The sequence below is a fragment of the Malus sylvestris genome, chromosome 8 (assembly GCF_916048215.2).
Source record: "Malus sylvestris chromosome 8, drMalSylv7.2, whole genome shotgun sequence".
NCBI classification, from domain to species: domain Eukaryota; kingdom Viridiplantae; phylum Streptophyta; class Magnoliopsida; order Rosales; family Rosaceae; genus Malus; species Malus sylvestris.
This window is the reverse complement of record NC_062267.1, coordinates 29,477,465-29,504,997: the sequence shown is the minus strand read 5'-3', so window position 1 is coordinate 29,504,997 and position 27,533 is coordinate 29,477,465. Positions and strand designations below refer to the sequence as shown.

General features: G+C 36.9%; 4 protein-coding genes across 15 annotated transcripts; 2 read left to right on the top strand and 2 right to left on the bottom strand.

The window, feature by feature from the left end:
* Positions 1–1,689: 1,689 nt before the first annotated feature.
* LOC126632613 (YTH domain-containing protein ECT4-like) lies at positions 1,690–7,065 on the top strand. Of its 5 annotated transcripts, none has more exons than XM_050303055.1 (10): positions 1,690–1,873; positions 2,670–2,723; positions 3,193–3,254; positions 3,842–3,917; positions 4,731–4,795; positions 4,902–5,264; positions 5,444–5,959; positions 6,065–6,277; positions 6,429–6,602; positions 6,690–7,065. In XM_050303055.1, exons 2-10 carry the CDS (start codon positions 2,696–2,698, stop codon positions 6,795–6,797), a joined length of 1,605 nt encoding a protein of 534 aa, XP_050159012.1. In that variant the 5' UTR covers positions 1,690–1,873; positions 2,670–2,695; the 3' UTR covers positions 6,798–7,065. The 5 variants fall into 5 exon arrangements, with proteins under 5 accessions (XP_050159012.1, XP_050159011.1, XP_050159010.1 ...); XM_050303054.1 differs by having other exon boundaries at positions 3,842–3,995; XM_050303053.1 differs by having other exon boundaries at positions 3,842–3,997; positions 4,727–4,795.
* Positions 7,066–7,219: 154 nt separating this feature from the next.
* LOC126632612 (cyclic nucleotide-gated ion channel 1-like) lies at positions 7,220–19,523 on the bottom strand. Of its 8 annotated transcripts, XM_050303045.1 has the most exons (11): positions 19,255–19,523; positions 19,085–19,153; positions 17,906–17,965; positions 17,070–17,140; positions 15,765–15,909; positions 15,151–15,559; positions 13,753–13,953; positions 12,912–13,210; positions 12,522–12,633; positions 8,955–9,224; positions 7,220–8,445 (listed from the first exon to the last, which is right to left on the bottom strand). In XM_050303045.1, exons 5-11 carry the CDS (start codon positions 15,818–15,820, stop codon positions 7,966–7,968), a joined length of 1,827 nt encoding a protein of 608 aa, XP_050159002.1. In that variant the 5' UTR covers positions 15,821–15,909; positions 17,070–17,140; positions 17,906–17,965; positions 19,085–19,153; positions 19,255–19,523; the 3' UTR covers positions 7,220–7,965. The 8 variants fall into 8 exon arrangements, with proteins under 8 accessions (XP_050159002.1, XP_050159004.1, XP_050159003.1 ...); XM_050303047.1 differs by lacking the exon at positions 17,070–17,140; XM_050303046.1 differs by lacking the exon at positions 17,070–17,140 and having other exon boundaries at positions 15,765–15,906.
* A 1,492-nt stretch (positions 19,524–21,015) lies between these two features.
* LOC126632617 (uncharacterized) lies at positions 21,016–25,196 on the top strand. The gene is made up of 10 exons (XM_050303063.1): positions 21,016–21,350; positions 21,553–21,609; positions 21,795–21,872; positions 22,250–22,303; positions 22,460–22,542; positions 22,942–23,041; positions 23,138–23,200; positions 23,660–23,902; positions 24,567–24,627; positions 24,731–25,196. Exons 1-10 carry the CDS (start codon positions 21,102–21,104, stop codon positions 24,826–24,828), a joined length of 1,086 nt encoding a protein of 361 aa, XP_050159020.1. The 5' UTR covers positions 21,016–21,101; the 3' UTR covers positions 24,829–25,196.
* A 153-nt stretch (positions 25,197–25,349) lies between these two features.
* LOC126631525 (uncharacterized) lies at positions 25,350–27,398 on the bottom strand. The gene is made up of 3 exons (XM_050301642.1): positions 27,216–27,398; positions 26,389–26,754; positions 25,350–26,150 (listed from the first exon to the last, which is right to left on the bottom strand). The coding sequence occupies exons 1-2, from the start codon at positions 27,396–27,398 to the stop codon at positions 26,404–26,406; spliced, it is 534 nt and encodes a 177-aa protein (XP_050157599.1). The 3' UTR covers positions 25,350–26,150; positions 26,389–26,403.
* Positions 27,399–27,533: the final 135 nt, after the last annotated feature.

Genomic DNA, 27,533 nt, shown 5'->3' with positions numbered 1-27,533 from the left:
AAGGAGGAATGTCATTATTGTACTTAAACTAGTCATTAGAACCCACTAATGATGATTACGCTTAAACTTATGTATTTGAGTAAACCTTTCACTATCAATGAGAACTTCTCTACTCCGTGAAAGTAGCCAGATTAGGGTGAACCACGTACATCTTGTGTTTGCTTCCATATCTCTATCTCTTTACATATTATCATCACTAGGTGACCAAAACAATCGAGCGAATGTCATAAACTTGACACTTTACATTGTTCCGAAATCTTCATTGCTTTTGTACATCAACAAATGTCATCTCCAATTTTATTAAAGCTAGCCTTTTTATGTGAGGATGAAACAAAGATATAATTACACTAAGGGGGTGAGAGAATAAATTGCTATCAAACTTGTGATTCACGAGATTCGGACATAAAACCTCTCACTAACAAGTGAAGAGGATTACCACTAGGCCGTAGTACTAAGTGACACCCTTATATTTTATGGTTAAGTGAAGGAATATGTGTTCATCAATTAGACAGGAGACATATATGAAATAAGCATAATAAACACTGGAAATAAAGATAAAACTATTGAGAATGTGTCACACATTGATGGGAGAAGAGATATTGCATGAGCTTATAAAAAGTTGGGCTACTCATATTGCCAATTGGTTTTATAGTGGAACCCCAACTTTCTTCATGGTATCAAAGCAGGTTGTCCCACGTGTGGCCATACGCGCTCCACGTCACCCTGTTGTGTTGTTCACGTGTTAGGCTCGAAAATTCGCCATACGTGGAGGGTGTGCTGAGAATGAGTCCTACATTGATGATGGGAGAAAAGACCTTGCATGGGCTTATAAGAGGTTGGATTACTCCTCATATTGTCAATTGGTTTTATAATAAACGCCTCATTCTCTCTAAACCTCCCACCTTATTGTGTTCCATCTACAAACATTGTTTTTCGTTGTCGTTTTGAGAGTTAGTGGCATACTTTTCCGGTATTTATCGTCGTTTTGTTTTGTCTTCATTTCCTTACATTTCCACTCTCCCTACCTTCATGCCATTCTTTTTCAAACCCAAACAACCACCCTCCCTCATCCCATCCCTCTACCTCATACTCACAATCCATTCCCACCACAACCTTCGCTACCCACCCCCCAACTGGAGTGCTAAAATTCCCTCGAGGCCTAGTGTGATGCGGCTTTAGCCAAAGCAAGGGTACTTCATGTACCCTCTTAACTTCACTTCCTTTCAAATAGTCTGGATCCTGTGGCTCTCTCTCAGTGTAGCGTGCCACTTATGGTGACCAATCCAATTGTAGTATACTTCTTGTTGCGGATTTGTAATTTTTGTGCAACGGTGCGTTGGTCAAATTGACCACTCCGTTGCTTTCTTCTTTGTAGTTGCCAAAGTAGCCGCCTGCAAGACGTTTGCTCTGGGGCCTCTGGCCAGGGTGAAAAGTCATGTCCTTGCTAAAAATGGAGCGGAGTAGAATCCCTCCAAGTGAATTCATAAAACCGACCCGAAAAAACAAATTTTCAAATCCCTCCAAACAATCACCAAACGGGAAATTAATGAGAAAGCCCAATTCCCAAAACGTCGGCACCCGCTACTTTGACCTCACTAATCCAACGGCCCCAAAACCTTCTTCAAAAAACTAGGAACTAATCCTGACCCTCCGATCCTTCCTTTGTTTCTTAAGGGCTTACACCACACAGTACGTCAGTGCCGGTTCCCCTCCCACTCCTTCTGCAGTCGACTCACACACTAGTCTCACTTAATTCCGTCTCTCTCCTCTCTCTCTCTCTCTCTCTCTCTCTCTCTAGAATTCCAATTGCAGAAGGGGTTCTGCCTTTTATTGCAGCAGATCGGCCTCACTCGTTTCGATCCGCGTTTCTTAGGTTCGTTTCTCTTCTCAGCTTTATCCTTTTTTGTTCATTTAAATCAAAATTTTGTTCTTCGAAACGCTTCGCTCGTTGTTTTGATTGGTAGAAGCGGCTTGTTTTTGTGTGAAAATTAAATTAAAATTTCAACTTTTAATCTTTCAGTTCTTGCGTTTTTACATGAAATTCGACTATGAACCCCCTTTGATTTTCTTTTCTTTTTTTTTTTGTCCGGAAATTATTGTTTGTTTGGATTTTTCTGCTTGTAATATCGTTGAAACCAGAGAGATTTTCTTGGGAAAAAGGGAAATTTCCTGGAAAATATCTTAAATCCTGAGATATTTTCCTTTGAAAATTCTTATTTATTTGTCCTCGTATTTTTCCGCTGAATTTTTTTCTTTTGAAAGAAAAAAGGAAGACGAAGACGACCCACATGTCCATATCAGAAGGGAAAAGGGAATCTAATGCCAAAATCGAATCTTTTTTAGGCGCACCTAATTTCATGGCTTTGCTAATGTACGCCTGTTGCATACATTGCCCCCTCTTATTTTATGAATCTCATTTGAAATATAATCCCTAGTGTACTGGTAAAGGTAAAATTTTGTTATAAAAAGAAAAGAAATGGGTTAATTTCGTAGTGAATTTTTAATTAGAATGAATTAATTTATTTAATTGGAGAGTTTATTCAGTTGGGGTCACACACAGCTAAGGCTGATAAACCCTAGGAAGATAGTAGTGGTATTACTTTTTACTAACCCTAATTCTTTTTTCCTTCTCTGTTTTTTTTTTTTTCGTCTTTGTTGTTCGGTTTTAGGCTGAGTTGGGTTTTAAAGATTGGTAATGGCGGGCGAAAAGAAAATTGAGAAAGGTAATTATTGACCAACTCTTAGCCTTTAGTGGAATTTGTTTGAAGTTTTAGTAGACAATCATATTTGCAGGGTTTTATAGGTTTAAAGAATTTCTGGGTTTGTTTTAAATTATCCAATTAAGTGTTGGGAGCAAATTATTTTCGAACAGCCTTAGGTATGTGCTGTCATGGAAGAAAATTTCATGAATTGTTTGTGTTGGATTGAAATTATATTTTGACACTGTTGTTGTATTTGATTCGCATAGCCGTTATGAAATTATTTTCTGTTTAGTCCCTTGTTTTTCCCTCTTCTTGAGCTTGTCTTTGCAAGTCTATGATGATTTGCTTGAAGTTCTATTCAATATGATTGACCGGTTGATTTCAATTTTTGCCTACCTAATTGAAAATTTTCTTTTGGGTTAATAGGTTTATCTTTTTTTATAATTGCATGGGCAAAGATCTTATGTTTTTCTTGACAATCTGTTTCCAGGAGAGCCTGTATCCACTGTATTGAAGGCAGATCCTGTTACTGGATTGAGTGATCAAGAAGTGGTATGTAAAACCTTTCTTTTCATGATGTTTCAATTTTTAACGATTTCTCTTTCTGTCCCTACTTCTTCCCCCCCCCCAAAAAAAAAAAAAAAAAAAACCCAAACATCAAATGTCTTGATTGGATTTTTCCAATACCAATGTAGCATGTGTGTTTTTAATTGTATCCTTAAAGTTTGAATTTGCCGGTTGTGATGATTATATGTTTGGTGCTGAAAACACTAAAACATTCTCTGTTGTATAGAGAAGTGCATAACTTCAGTGGGAAAGGTTTGGTCTAAAAGTTTGATGTATTGTTGGCTTAAATGGACTAGTCAGGTTGTTTCTTCATGATTCTGTGGTGCATCTCTGGTATGCCTCATGTGAATTTTCTAAACAATTTTTGTTGGCTGTCCATCTTCTCCAAGTGTTCTAGTAAGCTTTTTATTGGATTGCTTTATCTCATTCAAAAAAGTACTTTTGTTTTCTACATTTTATTTGTTTGTTTGCTTATTTATTTGGTCATGGGTCATGTTTTAGGTAATGTGTTGAGGTTCGGTCTTGACTATAATATTCTCAGTTCTGTTCTTCTCTATGTATCTCTCTTCCAGGTTTCTGGGAAAGACGAAATACCATCTGATTCAAAGTCCATGTCTGCTTTATTGGATGCCACCTCTAGCATCAAAGGTGAGACCGATCAAGTCTCGGTTGGAGAGCATGGTGTTTACTATCCACCTACTAGCTGTTACAATTATTATTACCCAGGTTAGATGTCAAAATGGTTCTTTGTAATTGATCTGAATTTATTAGTGTAATAGAGTTCTACTAAAGCTGTGAATTTAGTGGAATTTTTAGTGGCGAATTGTATTAGTTTTGATCAATTAACTTCAATAGAGTGCTTAACTTGAGGTTCTTATTATATTACAATTGTAACTTCTTACTTGGGAAGAAAGAATTTCTTCTTTATGCATGTAAGCAACTTAAGATCTTTGTTGTTATCATCTTTTGCACGTATAGTTTTATTGCATTCTGATTATTTTACAGTGGCGATAACCATTGAAGAATACAATCTGTTTTTAAGGAAACCTTTGCTGCTGTACTAAAACTTACGTGTTCTGCAATCCATCTGTCTATTCTTGTCACTAAAATAAACAAATTTGTAGGAAGAGTGGTAAATGTCTATTCTTTAAGTGAGCTTGATTCCTGAATCTTTGTTTTGGATGTTTTGTTATTTGTAATGGTTGCAACTAGGCAATTAGCATAAGTATACAGTTCAAACATGAAACCCACAATAAAGTTTATGTTGTTGAAGAAGTGAAGCTTTATATTTTATCAAAACATGCAACCCTGTTATCAAATCATGGAATAAAAAACGTGAACACTTTCAGAATTGTGTTTAATAGTCTGGTTTGTCTAAATTGTGCTTCAGTGAAAGTACCTGTTATTTCTTCAACTTAGATCCATTTTGGTACTCAAATTTTGAATTTCTTGCGGGTGCAGGATATACTGGATCATTTACGCAGATGGATGATCATGGTTATATGCACGCTAATAGTTCGCATACGGTATGGCTGTTTCAATCAGGTCTTGGGTGCTTGAATTTATTCATCAATGTGATCACTTCTAATTGAGCATGCAGTAATTTTATTATTTTCCTTGATGATGATCCAGGGTGCTCAGTCAGACAATGGTTCAATGTTGTATTACCTTCCCAGCTATAACCCATATGCCCCGGGAACTCTAATGGGAATGGACGGGCAAGGTGTTGGCCAACAGCAGTATTATCCTTCCTCGGGATATATGCAACCACCTGTTTCATATGGATCAGAAGCTGCGCCTTATTCTTGGGACTCAACATTTGGTGGAGACGTCTCGACTGCAGCAAATGCTGGTTCTGGAAATGTTAAGGCTGGACCTGGGTCAACTGCTTTATCTAGGTCAAATGGTTTTACATCGACTAAAGCCAATGGCCCTCTTACAAGCAAGTTTTCCAAGCCTCTCCCTCAGACACAACCTGGCAAGTCATTAAACAAGGTTCGGAAAAGAATTTCTGCAACTTTGGTTCAGGAATTTCTAAGTGTTAGAAAAGATTCCGGCATTTGCTTGAGCCATTAAATGGATGTTATGTGTTGCACGTCATTATAACTTTCCATATTTATTTGCTGATGTATAACAAGAACCTTCTAATTGTTAGTATAAATTTTATTCTATAGGTTCCTCATCTGGGCAATGATTTTTCAGCGGGTCTTTTGAAGGGCTACCCACCAGCAGGAAGATTCTCATCATATACTAACCAGAAATATGGTTTGTTTCCTCCTACTGGTCAAACATACTACCAATCAAATGGTAGAATTCTGAATGGAAATGATAGATTCAAGTCAAGGGAAAAATATAACAGGAATGAAGATTTTGAATCTTCAGCTGAGTTGACACGTGGTCCAAGGTCCCGCAACAAGAGTTCTCCATTAGACTCACCAATTGAGAAGGAAGAACTAGGAATCACTGTTCGTAGGGATAAATATAACCTACCAGATTTTCAGACAGATTATGAAAAAGCGAAGTTTTATGTCATCAAGTCTTACAGTGAAGATGATGTCCATAAGTCCATTAAATATGATGTTTGGGCCAGCACTCCCAACGGCAATAAGAAATTGGATGCAGCATTTCATGATTCTGAGTTGAAATTGAGAGAGACAAACACTCAGTATCCCATCTTTCTCTTCTTCTCGGTGAGTTTTGGTATATGCAATTTCTCTTGATTTTTGGGGTATAGAGTTTCATTATGTAGTATGCCCGGTCATGCACTGAGAATAAACTTTTATTATTGTTCTCAGGTAAACGGAAGTGGACAGTTTGTTGGTGTAGCTGAGATGATTGGACAGGTAGATTTTAATAAAGATATGGATTTCTGGCAAGTTGACAAGTGGAGTGGATTCTTTCCAGTAAAGTGGCATGTAATAAAGGACATACCGAACCCTCAGTTGCGGCACATTATCCTGGAAAACAATGACAACAGACCAGTAACTTTTACCCGGGACACTCAGGAGGTACTATTCTATTTTTGATCTCATGGGCAGCTGCATTTTTTCGTGACACATTATAGCTTCATTTTCCTTGTTTGCTCTATTGGATGTTCTCTGTTTCATTGTTATGACATGATTGTAATTAAGACTCTTTCACATGTATTATAATGTTCAGATTGGACACAAGCAAGGTTTGGAAATGCTGAACATTTTTAAAAGTTACACAGCTAAAACATCTTTGCTAGATGACTTTACGTTCTATGAAAATCGGGAGAAGTCTCTGCAAGCCAAAAGGAGCAATAAACCCGCAACTTTGAAGATGGAAAATTACGATAATGGTGATATAACTGTAAGTTTTATTTTCTTTGATTAATGCATTGTACTTTTAGATACGGCTTCCCTGAACTTTTCTAATTCCATTAACCTCGTTTTGCAGAAGCATATGAATGCTGGAGGGAGAAACATTGATGTTGAGTCAGGTGGGATGAGGATGGGTTCTCTCATCTCGCTCACGAAAAATATGAATCTCAACGCCTGCCCGTGACGAGAGCGGTGCTACTATTAGGCATTTTACGAGTTAGCCTCAATCTTCAGGTCTAGAAGGTTTTGATTCTTAGGATCTTTTTTTTACCCTTTAATTCTAAGCTATATTTTTTTTTTCAATCTTTCCATCTAAAGCTGGTTTGTGAGTTTAGTTTTTGTGGTTGGCTTATTTTGCTGTTTGAGTTTTAAGTTGAATTTCTTGTGAGCAAGTTGTCCTAGAAATCCATGTTTTTCTGTTCGTTCTATCATGAAAGTTTGATTTTTTTCAATAGAGTTTGTGTTGTTCCTTGCTTTTACTTTTGGAAGCAGCATAGGCCGACTCGACTTATTTAAGATTGCCCCAGTCGTGCTTTGTCTCTTGCTCGGGTTTTTGGTTAAAGTGAACGGTACCAGAAGTTTTTCGTTAAAGTTCCCATGGTTAAATGGTGGGCAGCAAACGACCAAGAAGGTGTATTTATACATTCAAAACGCAAAACCAAACCCTAATAGGACTTAATGTTCAAATAGAAAAGGAATTAAACAATTAACAAAGTTGCAAAGTATTCCTAAAACCCAAAACGTTGCCTTGGGATAGTACGAAGGTTTTTGGCAAAAATTGCCCTTATGTCACGAGCGAAGCTGGTGTGTATTGATCCTTGCGTCGTTTTCTTCAAAAGACAAATTATAAGCCTTATTCCGACACAGGTGACCCGACCTGCGTACCAGCAGCCTTGCTGCCAGTTTTGCGTCTTCTGAGTTACTTTTCAATCCACTCTGCCATCTGTTCTACGTTATCTTATTTGAATTTGTTCCTCCTTGGTCTCTCCATACACAATGGTTTACTAGTTTGACTCTCGTTTGGATGATGAATTTAAATTGTTTTGACATTCACTGGGAAGGGGATGTGGCTGCGGATCATTTCACTGACATCAGTTTATCTTCTTCATCATTGGTTGTGGCTCTCCGTCAGTGGTTCTTGCTTCTTTGCATTCGGATTTTCTTGGCTTGCCTAGTTTTTTATTTTTGAATTAGTGTGGATCATACAAGTTAGGCACGCTCTGATGTGATTTTTTTTCTTCCAAAACCATTCATTATTATAATCATGTTGCAATTAATTACAATTACTCCATGGTCTTCCAACTTTTTGATACTAGCTACGACCCTCAGGGCCTCAGTAAATTGGCAACGGTTTATAGTCTTCCGACTTTCCTTGCCTGACGGCTGCGCCAAGTTGCTTGTATGGAAGAAGCTGCTAAGAGCTCCCATTGCTCCGGCCTAGGATCCTCCGAGTTGGACATCTCCTTGCTGAAATGCCACCAGAGTCTAGAGACTACACACTTCACGTCGACGGCCATGAGAGCAAAGGCTTCAACTTTGGTGTGGGACTTAACAGTTCTGGTCGAGATGGGAATATCAGAAAACGAGGAGGATTTTAGTGCCCAACTTAGAAGTTGTTCGCCATAGAAGTCGCTTTTCTGAAGACATCCATTGCCTCCAGCGTTGCTAGACGACGATGAGTAGATCCATGCAATGCCTTGTGTGATGAATAACATCTTATCAAGTGGCTCCCCTTCTCGCACAATAAAACTATCCTCGGCATACATTACTTGCTTAAGGTTCCCACATACTGCTTGCAATACTTGTTCATCCAAATTATGAAGCAAAGGAACCTAATCAAGATTAAGATACAATTCATATCATGCATATATATGTTTAAGAAAACTTAAAAGAGAGGAATTAATTCAGTAGGAGCATCAATATTAAACGCTTTTTCTTCTTCGATCATTTCCAAATTACAATTGAATTTCTTAAATGATCAAATTCTCATCATGGATATCTGATCTGATCATTATTTCTTTTGGTAAAACTGTGTGTCAAAAGACCCTTATTAGAAAAACAACTGTTAACAAAATGGGTCTAAGGAAACCCCATCATCCTAAAAAATCAACCTATCCACAAAAGCAGGAGGCTCATCAAAAACATGGAGACCATTATTTCCTTGATAAATATTCAATATATCATAGATAATTGATTTTGATCACCTTAGCAATTGTTATTTGTTTTTCAATGATTTTTGCTGATTTCCCTCTTTATTTGATTCTTTTGATAATGATCTAGTAAGTTTTCCAGTAAAATAAATCTTTATACTCAATTTCTTATCTAAACAAAAATAACGTACTTTCTTAATCGTATCCATGCAGAGATGGTGCTTTATGGATTTTCTGACACGCCATTGTAGCATAGAGAATAAGTGCTCCATATCAACATCTTTGTTTCCTTTCAATATTTGTTCTATGTTTTTCATGATTCCTGTCTTCATATGCTTATCACGGATACCATTTTTGTCCATCCACATATGTATATCTACCCTTTTCCTTTGCGTCTTCATAGATAACACTGAATTTAGTCTTTTTTCCTCTGATTTCATAGTTGCCAACTGAATGAATGTCTGCAATTCTTACACGAAAACAAGTTCTTTTGTTATTCACAAAATGTTGGACTATTAGGGATATGCATGCATGCATCAATGGGATTTAGGGTTGGTTTAGAAGTGCTTTCAAAATGACTAAAAGTGTTTTTGATGAAAATATTTTTGGAGTCAATTCTGGAAAAACACTTGAATTGCTCATACAAGAAACATATAACTGGTGCGTTGCAGGAAGCACTTCTAGTGACTTTGAAACCCAAAAACACATTTTTTTTTCTAAAAGCGCTTTCAATTATTTTAAACACACTTCCAAATAAGCTCTTAATGAAATTGAGTTTTATGTTGAAAGGCAAACAACACAAAATTAATAAAGTTCATATGAGTAGTTTGGCAATGGTTAGACAATAACCATGGGCTTTTTTTTCTTCTAAATATAACGATATAATTATATTGTAACGATATACTCATATTAAGGGGTCGGAATTTGGACTAAGCAACACAATATATAGGTCTTCCACGATAATTTGGTTCGAACTCGTTATCGATAAAAGTCAAACTTAAAACCTTTTCTTACACTTTAAAATAAGGGAGACTTTGGATGCGGTCCCTAGTTATGAATAGTCTTTGACTGAAACCTTGTTGGTTTTCAATTTTTGATCCAAGTCCCTGAAATTAATTGATAATTTATTTCTATGTACGTTACTATATTTTTTAAATTAAAAATTAAAATTTATAGTTGTTTATAGTAATGAGATTTTAAATAAAAAACCATAATTTGTGGGATTAAAAATATTAAAATATAAATATACTATTGTGTGTGTAAACATGGGTACATTCATAAAAAATAACCAAAAAATTATTGTATCAAAACATGGGTACATTCTTCAAAATGGGTACATTTAGCAAAAATAAAAATGGGTACAAATAAATAAAAAAATATGGGTACAATACAAATAAAACTTTAAAAAATATGGGCACAAAAAGAAATTAATATATGGGTACAAATTAAAACTGAAAGGAAAATTGGTACAAATTAAAAAAGGGTTGCAAATTAAAAATGGGTACAAACTAAAAATAAAAATATATGATAAAAAATTTAGCCATAAATATAAATATACTAATTGTAATATTTTTAATATTAAATGAATATATTTAGAAATAAAAAATATTTTATTATTGAAATAATTAATGATATTATTAATACAAAGGACCTTGATCAAAAATTGAAAAGTAATAAGGTTTTAATCAATAGAGTAGTAAAAATAAGGATGAAAACCTAATTACTCCTTAAAATAATATCACTAGTCTATATTATTGAATGAAAGATCATGTACTCACTCAATTAAACATTGAACACCGGTTGTTCAGTGTGACCCTAATACAATCAAGTAATGTGACTTAGTCCACTTGTTAGTTGTTATAATATAGATGTACTATCCAATATGTTTTTGTCATTTTAGGCATAACGCATAAATAAAGAGAAGACATATTTTAATATGAGTAGATTAATAACACATATGCTAATGAAACTGAGAAGTCTCAAGTATGGGAGTCGGATCCTGCTCGTGTTATAACTTGAAATTAATTACCTTTTTTCTAACTAGCCAATGAGCACACTCTGTGTGTGTGAACAATTTCATTTTATTTTTTGTTTTTAGGAGTGTGATTAGTTTTTAAAATTTTAAAGAGCATGAAAAAAATATGATGGTGGGACAATTTCTCTTAATAAGTGCATATTTTATCTTAGGGTAAAAGACTGTTTACTACCCTCATGTTTCGTGGTTTTCAACATTTAGTACATCAAGTTTTTTTCGTCTCAAAGTCATACTTAATGTGTAAATTTTGGAACAGTCTCACACATCCGTTAGTCAAACTGTTAAGTCTCCCATTAACTGTGACGTGATGCCTATGTGGACACTAACTGAGCGCCACGTGTCATCCACATGGAAATTAAAAATAAATTATTTATAAAATAAATAAATAAAGTTATATATATATATATATATATATAACCTTCATCTTCCCTAGATTCGGAGGAAGAAGAAGAAGAAGAAGAAGAAGAAGGAGAAGGAAGAAGGAGAAGAAGGAGGAAAAAAAAAAAAGTTGCAGTTGGAGGAAGAAGAGGAAGAAGAGGAAGAAGAAGGAAGGATAAGGAGGAAGAAGGAGGAAGAAGGAGGAAGGAGGAAGAAGAAGAAGCAGAAGAAGAAGGAGAAGGAGAATGAGAAGGAAAAGAAGGAGAAGGAGGAAGGGAAAAAAAAGTGAAAAAAAAAAGTTGCAGTAAGAAGAAGAAGAAGAAGAAGAAACATGGATGACACGTGGCACCCAGTCGGTATCCACTTGGGCGCCACGTCACAGTTAACGGGAGACTTAACAGTTTGACTAACGGATGTATGAGAATGTAAAAAAAAAAAACATGGATGACACGTGGCACCCAGTCGGTGTCCACATGGGCGCCACATCACAGTTAACGAGAGACTTAACAATTTGACTAACAGATGTATGAGACTGTCCCAAAATTTACACTTTAGGTATGACTCTGAGACAAAAAAAACTTGATGTATTAAATGTTGAAAACCACGAAACATTAGGGTAGTAAACAGTCTTAATATTACATAATTACTGTTTTATCCTCCTTATGTAAATATTGTATATCAAAAGTGAGGGTAAAATAAGAAAAATAGAGATATGATTGTCATTTTATCAAAAGATACAAAATTACTATTTTGTCCTCCTTATGTAAGTATTGTGTATCAAAAGTGAGGACAAAATAGGGAAAGGGGGCAAAAGATACAAAATAATTATTTTGCCCTCCTTATGTAAGTATTATGTATCAAAAGTGATGGTAAAATTAGAAAAAAAGTGGCAAAAAGTTGATAAGGAGGGTTCTCTTAATAATAGTATTGTGTATCAAAAGTGAGGGTAAAATAGGAAAAATAGGGATATGATTGTCATTTTATCAAAAGATACAAAATTACTATCTTGCCCTCCTTATGTAAGTATTGTGTATCAAAAGTGAGGGCAAAATAGGGAAAAGGTGGCAAAAGATACAAAATTACTATTTGGCCTCCTTATGTAAGTATTGTGTATCAAAAGTGAGGGCAAAATTAGAAAAAAAAAAAAGTAGTAAAAAGTTGACAAGGAGGGTTTTCTTAATAATAGTATTGATAACACCATTATAGTAAGCACATCTTTTAACTTGAAAATTTTCATAAATCCCTATTACGGTGTTCCTAAAACCCTACAATAAGTACCTAATACCATATACAATAAGAAAAAGATACGAAAAACAAACGTTGGACGGATTAATTTGTTACCAACCTGCACATTCCCAAGAAGGTGTAGAAACAGTAGCAAACCCATGACACAAATAAGAATTGCAAGTCCGTTTTCCCACGCATAAGTACTCGTTTGAAGATTCTGACCAAAAGAACTGCAAAATTTCAGAAGCAATGTTTGCAATACTAATGTCAAAAGCTTACCATAAATACATATATATAATAAGTATAAATCCCGTTCTCTCGGTCACCAAGCATCAAGAATTCGTATTCATTCACTTTGTATTTAATAACAAAAGTTAAGATTAAAACATAAAAAACACATCGATTTATTGCCCACCTTTAATATCAAATTCAAAAATGTGTAGTCAGGCTTCTATTAGTTACTTGATGAAAAAAAAAAAAAATTTATATAGTAAGTAAATCTACGAACCTTAAATTTCGCAGAGCCCACCAAATAGAGTAAATGATCTTTGGTGGAATGTTCATTGACCGCGTGGTACCAGACTCGAGGGCACTACTAAACATTCCAAAATCAAATAGGGTTGCATTTGTTGGATTGGTAGGACACTTTTCACCAAGGAAGGAGATATTTCTTGAAGTTGTAGTAGTGGCACCATCACATAAATATGTAGACATGCATGCTGGAGTTGTAGGATGATGCATACAAGCACGATGCCAACATGATATCTCTCGTTGAATAGAATAGAAGTACCAAAAGGCTCCTGTTATCTAAAACACCAGCAAGTTACGTAGTTAGTAATTAAAACAAGTACAAGAAGGCTAAGTTCTTGAAAAATGAAGGATTAATCACATTTTGCGCTTGTGTGATTTTGGACCGATAACAATTTGGTTCTCATTCATTAAAATTGGCAAAATGAATTAAAAACATATTAGACTAGCTATTGGTTTCTTGGTCCACTAAAACTATCAAGTTGACTACTATTTTTTTTCTCTGATTGGTGTCATGTGTTGCCATATTTATGGGGTTAACTAGGGTTTTCTTTAGAAAGTTTCTTATATATTGTTCATAGGTTTTTTTTAAAGATTATTTTTCTGATACAACGATATTGGAGTTTGATTAAGCTACATAGTGGACCAAAATTTGTTGTTGTTTATGAAAGTCGAATATAAGACTTCTCATTTACAAATTGAAGATGAATGTTACTAGACAACATTTTTAAGAGAAAACTTTGAGCAAAGCAAAAAAAATACTAAAATAAAAGGAAAGATTAAAGAAATTATATATGAGAATTAATGTAATTGAAACTTACATGACTAGCAAGAATGTAGAGAAAGAAATTGAATGCCCCTTTAGCCCATTTTCCAGTGTTTGGCTTAAGTTTCTTAGAGGTCAAGTGAATCCGATACACCTTTGGTAGATATTGAAGGAGAAGAAACGCATTCAAAATCTTACTCCTTTTGTAAAAATACTCAAAGCCATTCAGATCTAGAAAGAACAACAATATTGCCACCTACACAAATTGAAAGGTTTAAATTAGAGTCAAGAGTGTTATATATCGAAGAGAAATCATCTAGTTACACATTGGATAATATGATTTGTTTGTATCCTATATACTTTATCAATTCCGAAATTACCGAGTACCTGTGAACTTTGGTACCGGTTGGTATGCAGACATGACGGGACAGAACGGAATGGAATGGGACGGAACGGAACGGAGAGAGAGCAAAGATGCCCTCGGATGGAAACGAGGAGGAAGAAGAAGGAGACGGAGATGTTATAATTTTGTGTTCTACGGATGTGGAACGAGTCGTTCCAGGGGGTGAGGTGGAACGAAAATTTATCCAAAACTCGTCCCGTGGAATAGCGCGTTCCACCCGTTTTAGGCGCACCAAACGTGAGACAAAACGCCTCGTCCCACTTCGTTCCATCCCGTCTCACGTACCAAACGGTACCTTTATACCTTTAGAGATCTATGGAATGATTCGTGTTGAGGCACCCCTGCCAAAGCACATGAGTTTTGCTCCAACCGGGAAACCAATCATAACACGGCACCTGTCAACATCAGAATAAAGCTCCTAAAGTCCTACATCAACCACGAACGAGAGTAAGCGACTCTCCTCAACTATAAAAGGAGACCATTCTCCTAGAATTACTCCCTAGTGCTATTATTCCACTTAATCCATTATTAGAACTTACTACTAATGATTGTGCTTAAACCTTTGTGTTACGTAAATTTTACATTATTAATGAGAACTCTACCCTCGTGGACGTAGCCCAACTTGGGATGAACCATGTATATCTTGTGTTGGTTTCCAAATCTCTATCTCAATCATGTATATATTGTGTAATTGTTTCTTTATCTCTATATCTTTACATATTTACCTACACTTAGTGACCGAAGCAACCTTACGAAAGTCATAACTTGACACTTTACGTTGTTCCAAAGTTCATCAGTTTTGTGCATCACAATGAGTTAGAAATAATGTGGTTCAAAAGTTATAAAGAAAATTATGACAATATTAACGAAAAAAAAAAAGTTTTTCGTCCTAATGTAGAGTGACATAAACAGTTAAAAGCGGTGTGTCATTAAATGGGCACACGTCATCTAAACTGCATGTTTTAGCCACTCACCGTCATATAGCAGAAACAGCCAATCGATAAAAATTTTCTGGGCAAACATTTTACGTACCAAAATGTTTAGGTTTACCTGTGGGATGGGAAGAATGGCGAGAAAGTCAACTAAGATGGAGATGGCCACAGCAGTAGTGTTGGTACTAGTAACACGAACTTCATGTAAAATATGTATTATGAAAGTCATATCCGTGAGTGAACGTAAGAGGAGAGCTACAGTCCTCAAACTCGTGTCCTTCCGTATGCATTTCTTCTCCTCAACAACGACCGGAATGTAAAAGAAGAAAGGATCGAGCGAGACTGCAATCGCACATGAAATCACAAACATCTTAGACCATATTACGCCGAAGCGCCCCCGTGGATCAAGAATTTCCTTCACGGTTGCCCCTTTTCCCGTCTTGGTTGATGAACGTGAACGTCCTCCATCTGTTCTAAAGTAATTAGTTAATTGTCTCCCGATGCTGTTATTTTGAGAACCTGCAGTGCTGCATAAACAATAGAAAGATAAATAAAAGTATAAAAATATGTTTATCGCAAAAACAATTGCAGTCTCATCGAATTGGATAAAAAAGAATGCACGAACGAATTAATCCGTCGTAGAACTGTGCTAGGAACCAACAAAAGTGAGCTTAAGTTGAAAAAATAATAAAAGATGAAAAAAAAAAGCATATTAATTATTCGTCGACTGACCTCTCAGTTCCCCGTGTCCAGTTCTCAATATCTAAAGCCACTGTGGGGGCAGCCATAAGCTCAAGCTGCTACACCGAATTAACGAGCTTAATAATTCTTAAAAGGATAATATTTCTTGGGGTCTCAGGATCCCATATACTAACTTCTGAAACGGATAAGGTCAACTGGTCAACCACGTTTCATTTCGAAACCCTTTAAACGACATTAAACCAAACAACCATTAAGTATTTTTACTATATCCAAACACCCCTCTTCTCTCACACCAGAAAATGACCAAACAAAACAGACCTCTCCCATCATGACCAGCCACAGTACTCGTCCTTCCCGAAAATGCAAAATAAATGTATTATATAACGAACAACTTGCCTGTACAAAAATTCGATTCCTTCCAATGTAATCATATGAAACCAAGTATTTCATTGTTTACTTATTTCTGACCATTTCATAGGCTTGTAAAAAAAATTTACTTGTATATATATTTGATATATATGAATAAATGTATTTCGTTGTTTGACCTATTCATTACAAATTGGAGACTCTAAGAAAAGAATTAGAGTACTTGGATTTAACGGAAGACGTGACACATAACAGAGCATAATGACGTTCTAAGATTCATATAACCGACCTCATTTAATGAGAAAAGACTTTGTTGTTGTTGTATATAACGAACTCAAAGTATGTGATGTAATATAGCATCTGGAAGATCTGTAATAAATTTGTATACTCCAAGACCAAGACTCCAATTTGTATAGCATCCGGAAGATCTGTAATAAATTTTTGAATGTATAATCCCAAGACCAAGACTCCAATTTGTATATGCACCATGCTAATTAATTAGTAATTAACCTGACAAGTTGGATATAATAAATACATTTTACCTGTTCATGCCAGCAGGGCAAGTTGTTTTTGACACGCCCCAACCCTGATATTCCTCGAATACCAGGATAGACACGTGCTGGCCGACACCCGAGGGTGACGAAAGCCATTAATTGATACAAAAGCTAAGAATAAGAAGTAAATAAGGGTTATGAATTTAAAATACCCTGAATTAATAATTTAGGAACGTGTTCAGAACATACAACTAAACTTAATCACTAAAAAGAATTAAGATAAAATTTAAGGGAACTTTAACGAAAAGCACCCGGTACTGTTCACTTTAACAAAAAACCACATTTTTACACTAAAAAGTCAATCCTGGTACTATTCACTTTACCCTTTATTTTGTCCTTATCATTAAAACTCAAAGTTTTCAAGCCATTTTCATTAGTTTTCCTAAAATTTAATGAATAAAGGAGTGAGTCCTACATTCGAGAAGATCCGAAGATGCTGCTGCGGAAGTGTATTGACGCCGGGATTATGTGCCTTGATTATAAGTCCTGAATAGGGGCGCAAAACAAAAGTGAGTGGACTAAGTTCATATATATAATAATAATAAAACAGTTATCAAGATACTAACCCCCACAGTTTATATAATGAAAACTAGCATAATAAATGATGGATTTAATAAAAATCCTAGCATGCCAAAAATATCTCAAAAGCTATATCGCGGAATATCATCGCGTAAAACCAAAGCATGAATCGTCTCACAGATCGTCTCGTAAACGCAGTGTGCTGCTAGTAAGATCACCGAATAAACATAACTCCCGGCCCAATGCCTGCACCTAAGTCTCTGTGCCCGTAGCCAGAGATAACTCCCTCCCGGCCCAATGCCTGTCACTGTGTCCCTCAGCCTTTCGCTAGGGATTATTTCTCCCGGCCTAAATGCCAACACCAGATCCTCGCCCCAGGCGGCATAGTGTCCACTAGGTACGCACAAATAGTTACGTCTCTCTTAAATAACCACTTCATAGCATAGGTTACCGATCATCGTCTACACTATAAAGAGGGGTTCAAAAATATGTTCTAGCATCCTATCGTCATCTATCAGATAGTCTACCAGTTCATGGTTTTAATAGAAAATACGATATATTAAAATATAGCTCAATATAGGCTAACAATTAATTCCTCACCAAAAAACGAGACGATAATCAATATATTAAATCAACAAGCTTCACATAAATCAAATCATAAATCCGTAGGCATGCTAATCATTTATGCAATTAAATTATCAAATCATGTAATTTTAGAAGGGGTCCACTCACAGTACTTAGTTGCCAAAAGCTACGCCACTAGCGAAGACGGAAACGTCACAATAATTGCCCCTAAGCACATAAAGAGTCCAATAAATAAAACTATATAATAGCAATTGAATTTGGGAAAACGGACATTGGAAACAGATTCAGAACGTCGAATTACCCTAAGAAGGGTCCCGGACGAAAACCCGAAAAGTCAACCCTAAAGTCAACATTGACCGGAGGTCAACGATCAATTTAGGTCTAACGGGTTTTAGGCTTGAAATCCGGATTAGGGTTTAGGTTAAATAGGATTATGATTTATTGGGTTTTAGAAACCTAGGGTTTTTGGGTTAAAAGGGTTTCAGGGTGAAAAGGCTTTAGGGTGAAGAAATGGGGTTTGGGCTTAAACTCAAACACACACACACACACACACACACACGGGCTGCACACACACACAAGGCAGCTGGCCTTAAGGCCTCACAAAAACAAACAGGGCTTTAAGCCCTTAGAATTAAACCGGCCCAAGGCCAAAATATATATGAGACCCGAGGCCTTTAGACCATCTCCAACCCTTGGGCTAAAAGCCAAATTTTTTAGCCCGGAAAATTTAGCTTTTAGCCCAGAAACATCTTTTCTGCTCCAACCCTTCTACTCTAAAATTTTAGCCCGGAATTATTAAAGAATGAAATTAGCCTAAATTTTTTTCTTAAATCAATTTTAAAAAAAAAAATAAATATGTAGATTATTGTAAATTAATTTTATGAACATTTTAATCTAAAAAAATTTAAATTCCGATAAACATTTCGCATTTAGCCCGGGGGAATTTGGGGGGGAATTTGGCCCAACTTTAGCATTCCCCTTTTAGCCCAATATTTTAGCTTGGGTTGGGGGGTGTTTGGGGGGAATTTTGGGCTAAATATTTGGCATTTAGCCCAGGGTTGGAGTAGGTCTTAGGGGTTTTAAAAACAAAACGAACAAAATTAAAAACTAAAAGGGGCTGGGGGTTTTGGGCTAAGACAACACGGGCCTAAGGCCCGAGGGGTTTTCTAAAGGGCCTGAGAGGCCTGGTTTTGCCGAAGAAGAAGGCCGGAGATTCGGCCGGAAAACCACCCAACTTTAAACGGCTATAACTTTGTCACTACTCAACGAAATCAAGCGAGACAAAAACAAAAGTTGTAGTCCTCGAAGAGACGAAGAGAATGGTACCTCACACGACGTCTAACTCGCCGTGGTTTGGCCGGAAAATGCCTCGAAAGCCTCGGAGGTCGCCGGAAACTGGGTAAAATTCAAATGAGGATAACTTCTTCAATACGCAACGAAATTAAGTGAAACAAAAAGGAAAGTTGTAGTACTCAGGGAGACGAAGAGATTGATACCTTGCACGCCGGCCAAATTGCCGTGGTTTGGCTGGAAATGACCTCGAAAGTCGCCGGAGTCGTCGGGGGGAACTTGGGTGTTCTCTGGGTGTCCCGGAGCTTCGCCGAGACGGGGGAGAGAGAATAAAGTTCCTGAGATGATGGTGGTGTCGTCTTCGTTGATGTGGTGTGGAAGTGAGGGTGTGTGGTTTTGGTTCACGGGGAGAAGGAGAGAGTGCTGAGAAAGAGCACGGGAGAGATGGAGAAAAGAAGAGAGAGAGACCAGGAAAACACACAAAAAATAAAATAAAATAAAACAAGGTGGGCCCCACGGGCTCACCAATTAAGAATTACAACTATTTTTAAAATAAAATGGGGTTGGAGCGTTTCAGTTTTAATTCTGGAGCAGCTGGTCAAGAATGTACAAAGAATATTGACAATTTGAGCAGTGGCCCTCTTGTCCCCCAAGGCTCCCTCTAGTATATTCCCCCTTCACCAACCAAAACAATTAGTTTGGTCCTTACCAACAGGAAAAAGAAATTAGTTTGGCCAAATTGAAAAGATTAATGCTTGGGAGATCCAATAATTATATCATATTACTATATTAGTGTATCATTATATGTGACAAGAGATTCATACAATTAATGTATTTATTTAAATAAATTCATTAATTGATGTGACATGTACAAATCACTTGCCACATGTGATGATGCACCAATGTGGTCTCCCTAACATTTTTTCAATTGAATATCATTTAACCAATTGATTGTTGACCCGATCGTTTCATTGTTTTCCAACGAATTGGTCTTGTCTATTTTTTCTATGTCACAATTAGATACTAAAACGCTTTTTTGATTTGGATGAATTTATGTAAGGATGATCTTTAAATGAAGATCTACAAAGTGAACGGTTCAAATCATGCGAAAATATTGTAGAGTCAACCCAAATGCGTGATCAACATCGTATTAAATTTGTTTATGCTCAAAACTACTGGGTGGCCAACAAAAACTAGTACGGTTAACCCTTTGTGGGCTTGGAATATAAAGCTACATTATGAACAAAATAATTTAAATGGTTCACCCAGAAAAATGGGTTATGTCAATTGTAGTGATTTGATATACATTTGTTGTGGATTAGAATAACACTTTACCATCTTGTATAGGCCCTAAGTGAGCCACAAAGGTCTTGGGTCTTTAATTTTCTCACTGCCCTATCATTTAATAGGCTGAAGACGTAGATACGACCTACAAGCTATTTCTCCATTATCCATATAACACGTGGAGAGAAGTGATATTTGCTCAGAGCTAACTGCATGGTTTCCCAGGTCGACTTGTACTGAGTGGTGTGCGCACCGCTCGCCCAAGAGTGGTTGGAAAGTACTTTAGCCGAGAGCTGTGCCTGACAACATTTACATCTCTTCATAGACTTTTTTTCCCGTCGACAAACCTATCCATTGAGCTGGTTGGCTAGGAGTTGTGTATAGACAAACCTATCCATGGAGCTTCATGCTAGATAGTTGTCAAGTCTGCCAACCAGCTCGAACGGTCGGAAAGTACATTTAGTTTCTGTGCTCATCTCTCTTTAGTGGATTTTTTTTTAGGGAACTTTAACGAAAAGCACCCGGTACTGTTTATTTTAACGAAAAACCACATTTTTACACTTTTTCATTAGTTTTCTTTTTTTTTTACTTTGGTTTTTTGGCATTTATAATTTTTTTACAATGCGGGTCGGGTTTGGTACAACCCTGCATTCAAACGGTAAGGTAAAGCCCTTAAACCCTGATTTCCCAACGTTCGAAACTTTGCAATCCCAAAACCCTAGAGCCCAATTCACTGTTTGGGGCCGAAGAAATTACGAAGATAAAATCAATGTCAGAAAATCTTAAGCACCCACTCGAACTAGATAGCATCAGTAGCTCCCAATCTCCCCAAAGGCCTCCAAAGGTCTCCAAAACCGCCGACGATCTCAGCGACGGCGATCAGGAATCACAGCAACCTCAACGGATGAGCCAACAGGCTCGAATCCAGCGGTATCTACTGGCAATCGAGTACATTGGTACTCGCTTTTCGGGCTCGCAGCAGCAGTCCAATTGCCGCACAGTTGTTGGAGTCCTTGAGGTGATTTCTGTGAAATTTGAGATTTTAGTGATAAATGCTACGTCTTTTTTTCGTTACCAATGAAAATTTCATTGCTTTTGAATTGTATTGTCCTTTCATTTCCTCCGTCATGGGATCGTTGAGTTGCGGTGTACGAATTGTTCGAAATGTTCATTTTGTTGCAAATCAAGTGGTTGGTTGGTTGATTTTTTGAATTTTGTAGGAGGCATTTCGTAAATTTATTGGCCAGCCGGTTTCAATTTTCTGTTCCAGTCGAACTGTAAGTCTACTTGTGACTTTGTTGTACTTGGAATTTGCTACACTAGTTTTCTTCGACTTGTTATTTCGTAACTCGGAAGAAGTATAAGAGTGACAGTATTAAGTGTCACTTTGTCGTCTTTAATTTCTAGCAAGCATTATATTAACTGGGAGATGGGGTGGATGTATTCCTTTTTGCTGTTGTAGGATGCAGGAGTTCATGCCTTGTCGAATGTTTGTCATGTAGATGTCAATCGCATAAGCAAAAGGAAGCCTGGTGAAGTGGTATGTCATTTAAAAATAAAATGTTATAACATTGATGCACTGCATATAATATGGGACAAGAGAAGTGAAGTAGTGCAGTTAAATTAGCATTCTTGGTTGTTCTGTTATGGAAGCTGTTTCATTCCCATGAGGTTGCCCTCAAATTTCAAGGACCTTTTAGTTAAAGAAAGTGTGTCGGTGATAAGTGTTATCTTTTAATAGCCCTATGTTGGTATTCAGCGTGGGTAGACAAACATTTGTTGCTTGCATACACAGAGGCACCTACACTCAACCAATTCAAATTTCCTTTGTACTTTGTGGTAAAAGAATTATAAAGATATCATATTTGAACAGTTCTCGTTGCTATAAAAGTTACTTTTGTTTGTGTTTAAATGCAGTTAGAACCCCATGAACCTTCAGTTGTCAAAAGAGCTGTGAATCATTTCTTACAGGTGTGCTTTCTTTTAATTGTTCGAATCACAAAAATATCATTTTGGAGACTTAGTTTGACTGTATATGTGGATTGCGGATTTGAAACCAGAGCCAATTGATACTTTATAGTTTTGGTCTAATGAGGAGATCCTGACACTTTGTTTTTGTTCCATCAGAAGAATGAAGGTGATGTAATGGTGATAGATGTTCAAAGTGTTCCAGCTGATTTTCATGCTCGATATAAAGCCCAAGAGCGCACGTAGGTACTCATGAATCTCAATTATGTAGAAAACAAATGCAGTCTTATTTCTGGGGACTCATATATATGTTAGTAACAGTATGCATGTAGATTTTTCCATGCTTATTTGACTAGATGGAAGAACATTCAAATTAGTCTGGCAAATGTAAACTAGATTGCAGCTATCTGTCATTTCACATAGTACGGTGGTATCCACCAATGAAACTTCTGTAGAATTGATCATAACCTTCCAATGGTTGGGTTACTGTACGCTAATTGCGGTTAGAATGTTTAACATAGCAGTATTGTTTTGGATTGTGTCAGAATAATGTAGTTAGGCCTGATTCATGTATAATTAAATTCAGTGACTAGAACTATACATGATTTATTGTTTTACTGGCTTCGTTTAAATTTCTTCAGGTATTTCTACCGTCTTCTGTTTGGACCAGAGCCTTTGCCAACCTTTGAAAAAGACCGCGCATGGCATGTACCCAACGAGCTGGATCTTTGTGCTATGCAGGTTCCTTAGCAGTTTTCCAAATATTATGTTTGCTCTAAATATATCTGGTCATTAATTTTCGGTCTAATGCAATTTCTTTGATTCAAATTGATGCAGGAAGCATGCAAAGTTTTGGTTGGACATCATGATTTTAGTTCCTTTAGGGCAGCGGGTTGTCAGGTTGTTCCTCACCTCCTAATTAGCTTGGATTTAATGTTCTTCCCCTTGCCTTGTTTGCTTTTGACACTGATATTATATTGAGGGTTTTGTTTCTTTTCAACCCAAAAAAAAAGTGTGTACTATGAGATGTATCTTTATTGGTTGAGGAAGCATCTGGTTGATGAAGCATCTACTATATTCCCATCTCTTTATGGTCTTTGGTATCCACTGTCTCTTGAGATATTCCTTTTCTTAATCTTCATTGAGATTGAGGAAGCGTCTGTGAGTTAAAGTTCACCAAAAGATTGGCAAGAACTTATCTGCGAGTTTAAGTTGTTTTTGGTTCCTGCTATCATAGGCAAGACTGGAATAGAAACAGTCCTAAATGTCCGTACTCCACAGTTAAACTCATTGAAGACTTGATTAGGTGATACGGATTTCTATTTCTAATTTAATGTTTTCAAATTATGTTATCTATAGGCAAAATCGCCGATCAGAACGTTGGATGAACTTAATGTTTCTGAGGTAGTGTCAAGTCCTTATTTTCCATCAATAATGGAGAGGAAACAAAACAATTTAGTGGAGGAAGATCCTCATGCCCACGCTAACAAATCTGAGACTGATACATCCTCTAGTTTCAATGGAGGACTAGGATTTGGCATGAGAAAAAAGCACCGTTGCTTTGTGGTAACCGCGCGAGCACGTTCTTTTCTGTACCACCAGGTTGAGCTCTTCTTCCTAAACCTCTTGCATATTATTTCCTTTTATTTCCCGTATGTGTTGGATGCTCTGTAAATACACACACACACACACGCACACACACATATATATATATATTTTAAGGACAAATGACTAATGCTCTAAAATTATGTAACTGTACACAATGTTAACTTGCTGTTTAAATATAAATGTTCCTTCTTCCTAAACGTCTTTTTCTAATTTGTTTTTATTAACACCTGCTGTTTATGTGATCTTGATTTCTGTTCACAGGGAGAGGGTAATGTTTCTCGAGATTGCACTGTTTTTGTTACTTTTTGAGTGTGTACTTTGCTAGTTTAAAAGTATTTTGGTGTTCAGGTCCCTAATGACTATACCACCATCCCCCGTAAAATAACTTAACAAATATATCATCAGGAACTTCGGTGAAAATGAACAGGGATTCAGTTGCAGTATACATATTAATACTGTTTTTGTTTACATTGACTTGAAATTTTTTCTTCTCGTTTCTGAGTTTTCAAAATTTTCACGTTGTAAACCTCTCGTGTAAATGCGTTGTGCCCTCTTTAATTAGCACTCTGTCATGAGTTCTATAGAACCGTTTATAGTCTATCTACCTCCAGTTCAAGCGGTTACAATCTGTTCACTGAGATTGTCGAGATTTATGCAGGTTAGACTGCTTGTTGGTGTACTCAAATGCGTTGGCACCGGAGATTTAAGAATACCTGATGGTGGGCAGCATCGATTCTTCCATGTTTTTTATTCTTTGCAGTTTGATCCTTCTCTTGTAATGATCTAACCCCTTGTTCTGTCCTAATGAAATGGAATTTACAGTTGAGAGGATCTTGAATGCAAAGACGGTGACTGCTGCTAGTCCCATGGCGCCTGCTTGTGGTCTGTACCTTGGACAAGTGAAGTACGATTTGCCATGAGATGAAGACGGCAAGTCTGTCTGATGCTTGCGGTGGACTTCTGTGGACTCTTAAGAGAAGACGTGTCTTCGGGGTTTGCATTAAGGGTAAACGTTCCATGTTTGCACCAGTTCATGGGACTCTCGCCCGCGACTGCACCAAAGCCGACGGTAATCCTACAGTGGATGTTTGTTGATTCAACTTTCCGGGTTAACACCGGGCGCCAATTTACACACTCCCACGGTGCAGTAATTGTCGATCCAAATATCTCAAAAAGTTCATGAACACGCAAGCATTTTTTAAGCAGTAGATGTCAAGTTAATGGTTGTAAATCGATGACCATGTAAACGATGTTTTATTTTCCAAACTAAGGATTGCCTCATTGCCAATACTAATGCCGCCATTTTTTCGGAGCACCGAAGGCAAGAGTACACTTCAAAACGGACTAAACCAAAAACACCATCTCCATCGGCTTGGATCTGATGACCGTAAGCGAAACTAAGTTGACTATAGCAGTGCACTCTGCACGTAATTCGTTTAAATTAACCTAGTGAGAATTCAGACTATGTTATTATGAAAATCGTACACAACATTAGTCATCGAAAGAGATCCGGAATTTGAATCTCCCCTCCCTGCAAAGTAAAATAAAAAGAATTCTGGTACTACTTCAAGTACTTTACTAGCACCACTCGCCACAATTACACGGGATTAAACAACCGCAAGCACGAGCTTTCCCTCACCGTCCTAGAGTGCCAAAACGATGTCAGGTAAGTATATATACAATGGATACAAGATTTCGAGATGCTCCTTAACACGGCCAATTTAGCACCTCTTGCTGCTGCTGCATTATTGGCAAATTAACAGGTCTCTGGCTTGCTATTGGGTCACCCTCATAGGCAAGAACCACAATCCTTTTCCTTTCGGTCAACGAAGAATATGCAATCGAAAAATCTCGAGCTATTACTTCACAAACATAACTGGAAAGAAAGTAGAGAATGACTGGAACTGGAAGACAACTATCTAGAACATTTGTCACCATAGCTGAGTTTCCATCCTTTGCTCGATTTTTCATTACGCATCAGTAACAACTAAAACTGCACTGCCCAAGCATGCGTGCACAGGGATATTTCAGTTACCTCATATGCCCAAAAGACAGGGACTTACTTCATGAGCATGTTAATAGCCGCATGAAGAGGAATACCACCAAACCGTACTATTGAGTGGCAGATAGACTTACTATTGTTAGGGAAGAGAGTCCCACATAGATCCAAAAGCTTGGGATTTTCAAACTGCAGGCTTTCATATGCTTTAACTTTCTTTTGCCTTTCTTGCGATTCCTGCAACTGAATCCGGCCAATAAATGAGTAAATTTTTATATACAGCTTCGAAATTGACTAAATTTCAGATGCAAATTTCAAACCTCCTGAAAAACAAGAGTTAGAATGCTCTCCTTTTGCAGAAGCAAGTTTTGTTAAACTCAACAGTTAGACTCCTCTTTTTTCTTTTGTATATATTGTAAATAAATTAAACCTTAAGTAAAATCAACACATGGTTGATGCCAAAGAAACAAAAATGTTATACCTTAGGTTGTATCGACTACAATTCCTTCCTCATGCTGCACCAATGTATTCTCTTTGTATCAGTTTGGACTCCGGCGGAAGCATCAGCTGTTATTGGTAGCAATTGCTTATTCGGCTCTTCTCTTGCCTTCTCAAACTGCTCTAGTGCTTCACCATCATCTTCGTCTTTCATCTCTGTGTCACTATCTTCCTCCTCATTCCCCTCATCATCCTCTTGCTTATCCCCTGACGGACCATACTGCTGCTTGGATACCACCATTTTCGTATCCTCTCCTTTTTCTTCTACCTCCGCATCTATATTGGGCTCCAATGATCCATCCATATCCGAAGATGAATTCCCACCAGGACTTTCCGCAAGTGAAGATTCCTAATGAGAGATCAATTTTATTAACCAAAAGGAGATTCAAAAGTAATAAATACATAAATAATAGTAGCATTAGCAGCAGCAGCTTCGTAATAATGAAAATAAATACATAAATAATAGGTAATAAGAATTCCTGTTATCATGTTACTCTTCCTAATTTCGAATTCCTGTTACTCTTCCTAATTTCAATACTGTATGCAAATGAAAACACCCTCCATTGAGTACATTGGATCTGTAAACTTTAACGCTGAATCAAAATTGCAATTTTTTTTTTTTGAACGAAGATTTTACTAGTTCGTTCATGACATCTCCTAAAATTTCTCACAAAGTCTTTATGTATTTATTAATTTACTTGATTACGTACTTAGCAATGCATCTGATTGCAGGAATTCAAGGGGAAAACCCACTTTAAAATCATTTTCTGAATAAACCCATTGGCTAAAAGTTTGAAACTTCCAGTTTACCCCCTGCTTGAGTTCTTGAGCAAGACTATTATCACTAGCTCCATGGCTCTTCGCAATTCGATCATTCTCCTCACGCTCCCTTCTACGGCGCTTTAAAACACAGATAGCACATAAGCAATCCGCTTTATGATGCCTTCTGAAAACGGAAGAAATCTCAAAACATAAGAAAAGCTTTTCTAGCATCGCGCTATAAAAGTGAAGATTAAAATGTATCAACAAGGGGAAAAGGCGAAGCTGTAAAACACTCACCATTAGTTCCTCTTGGTTGTCCATTACACAACCCGGCTGCAGTCCAATACTTGGTGAAATTCTTCTTCA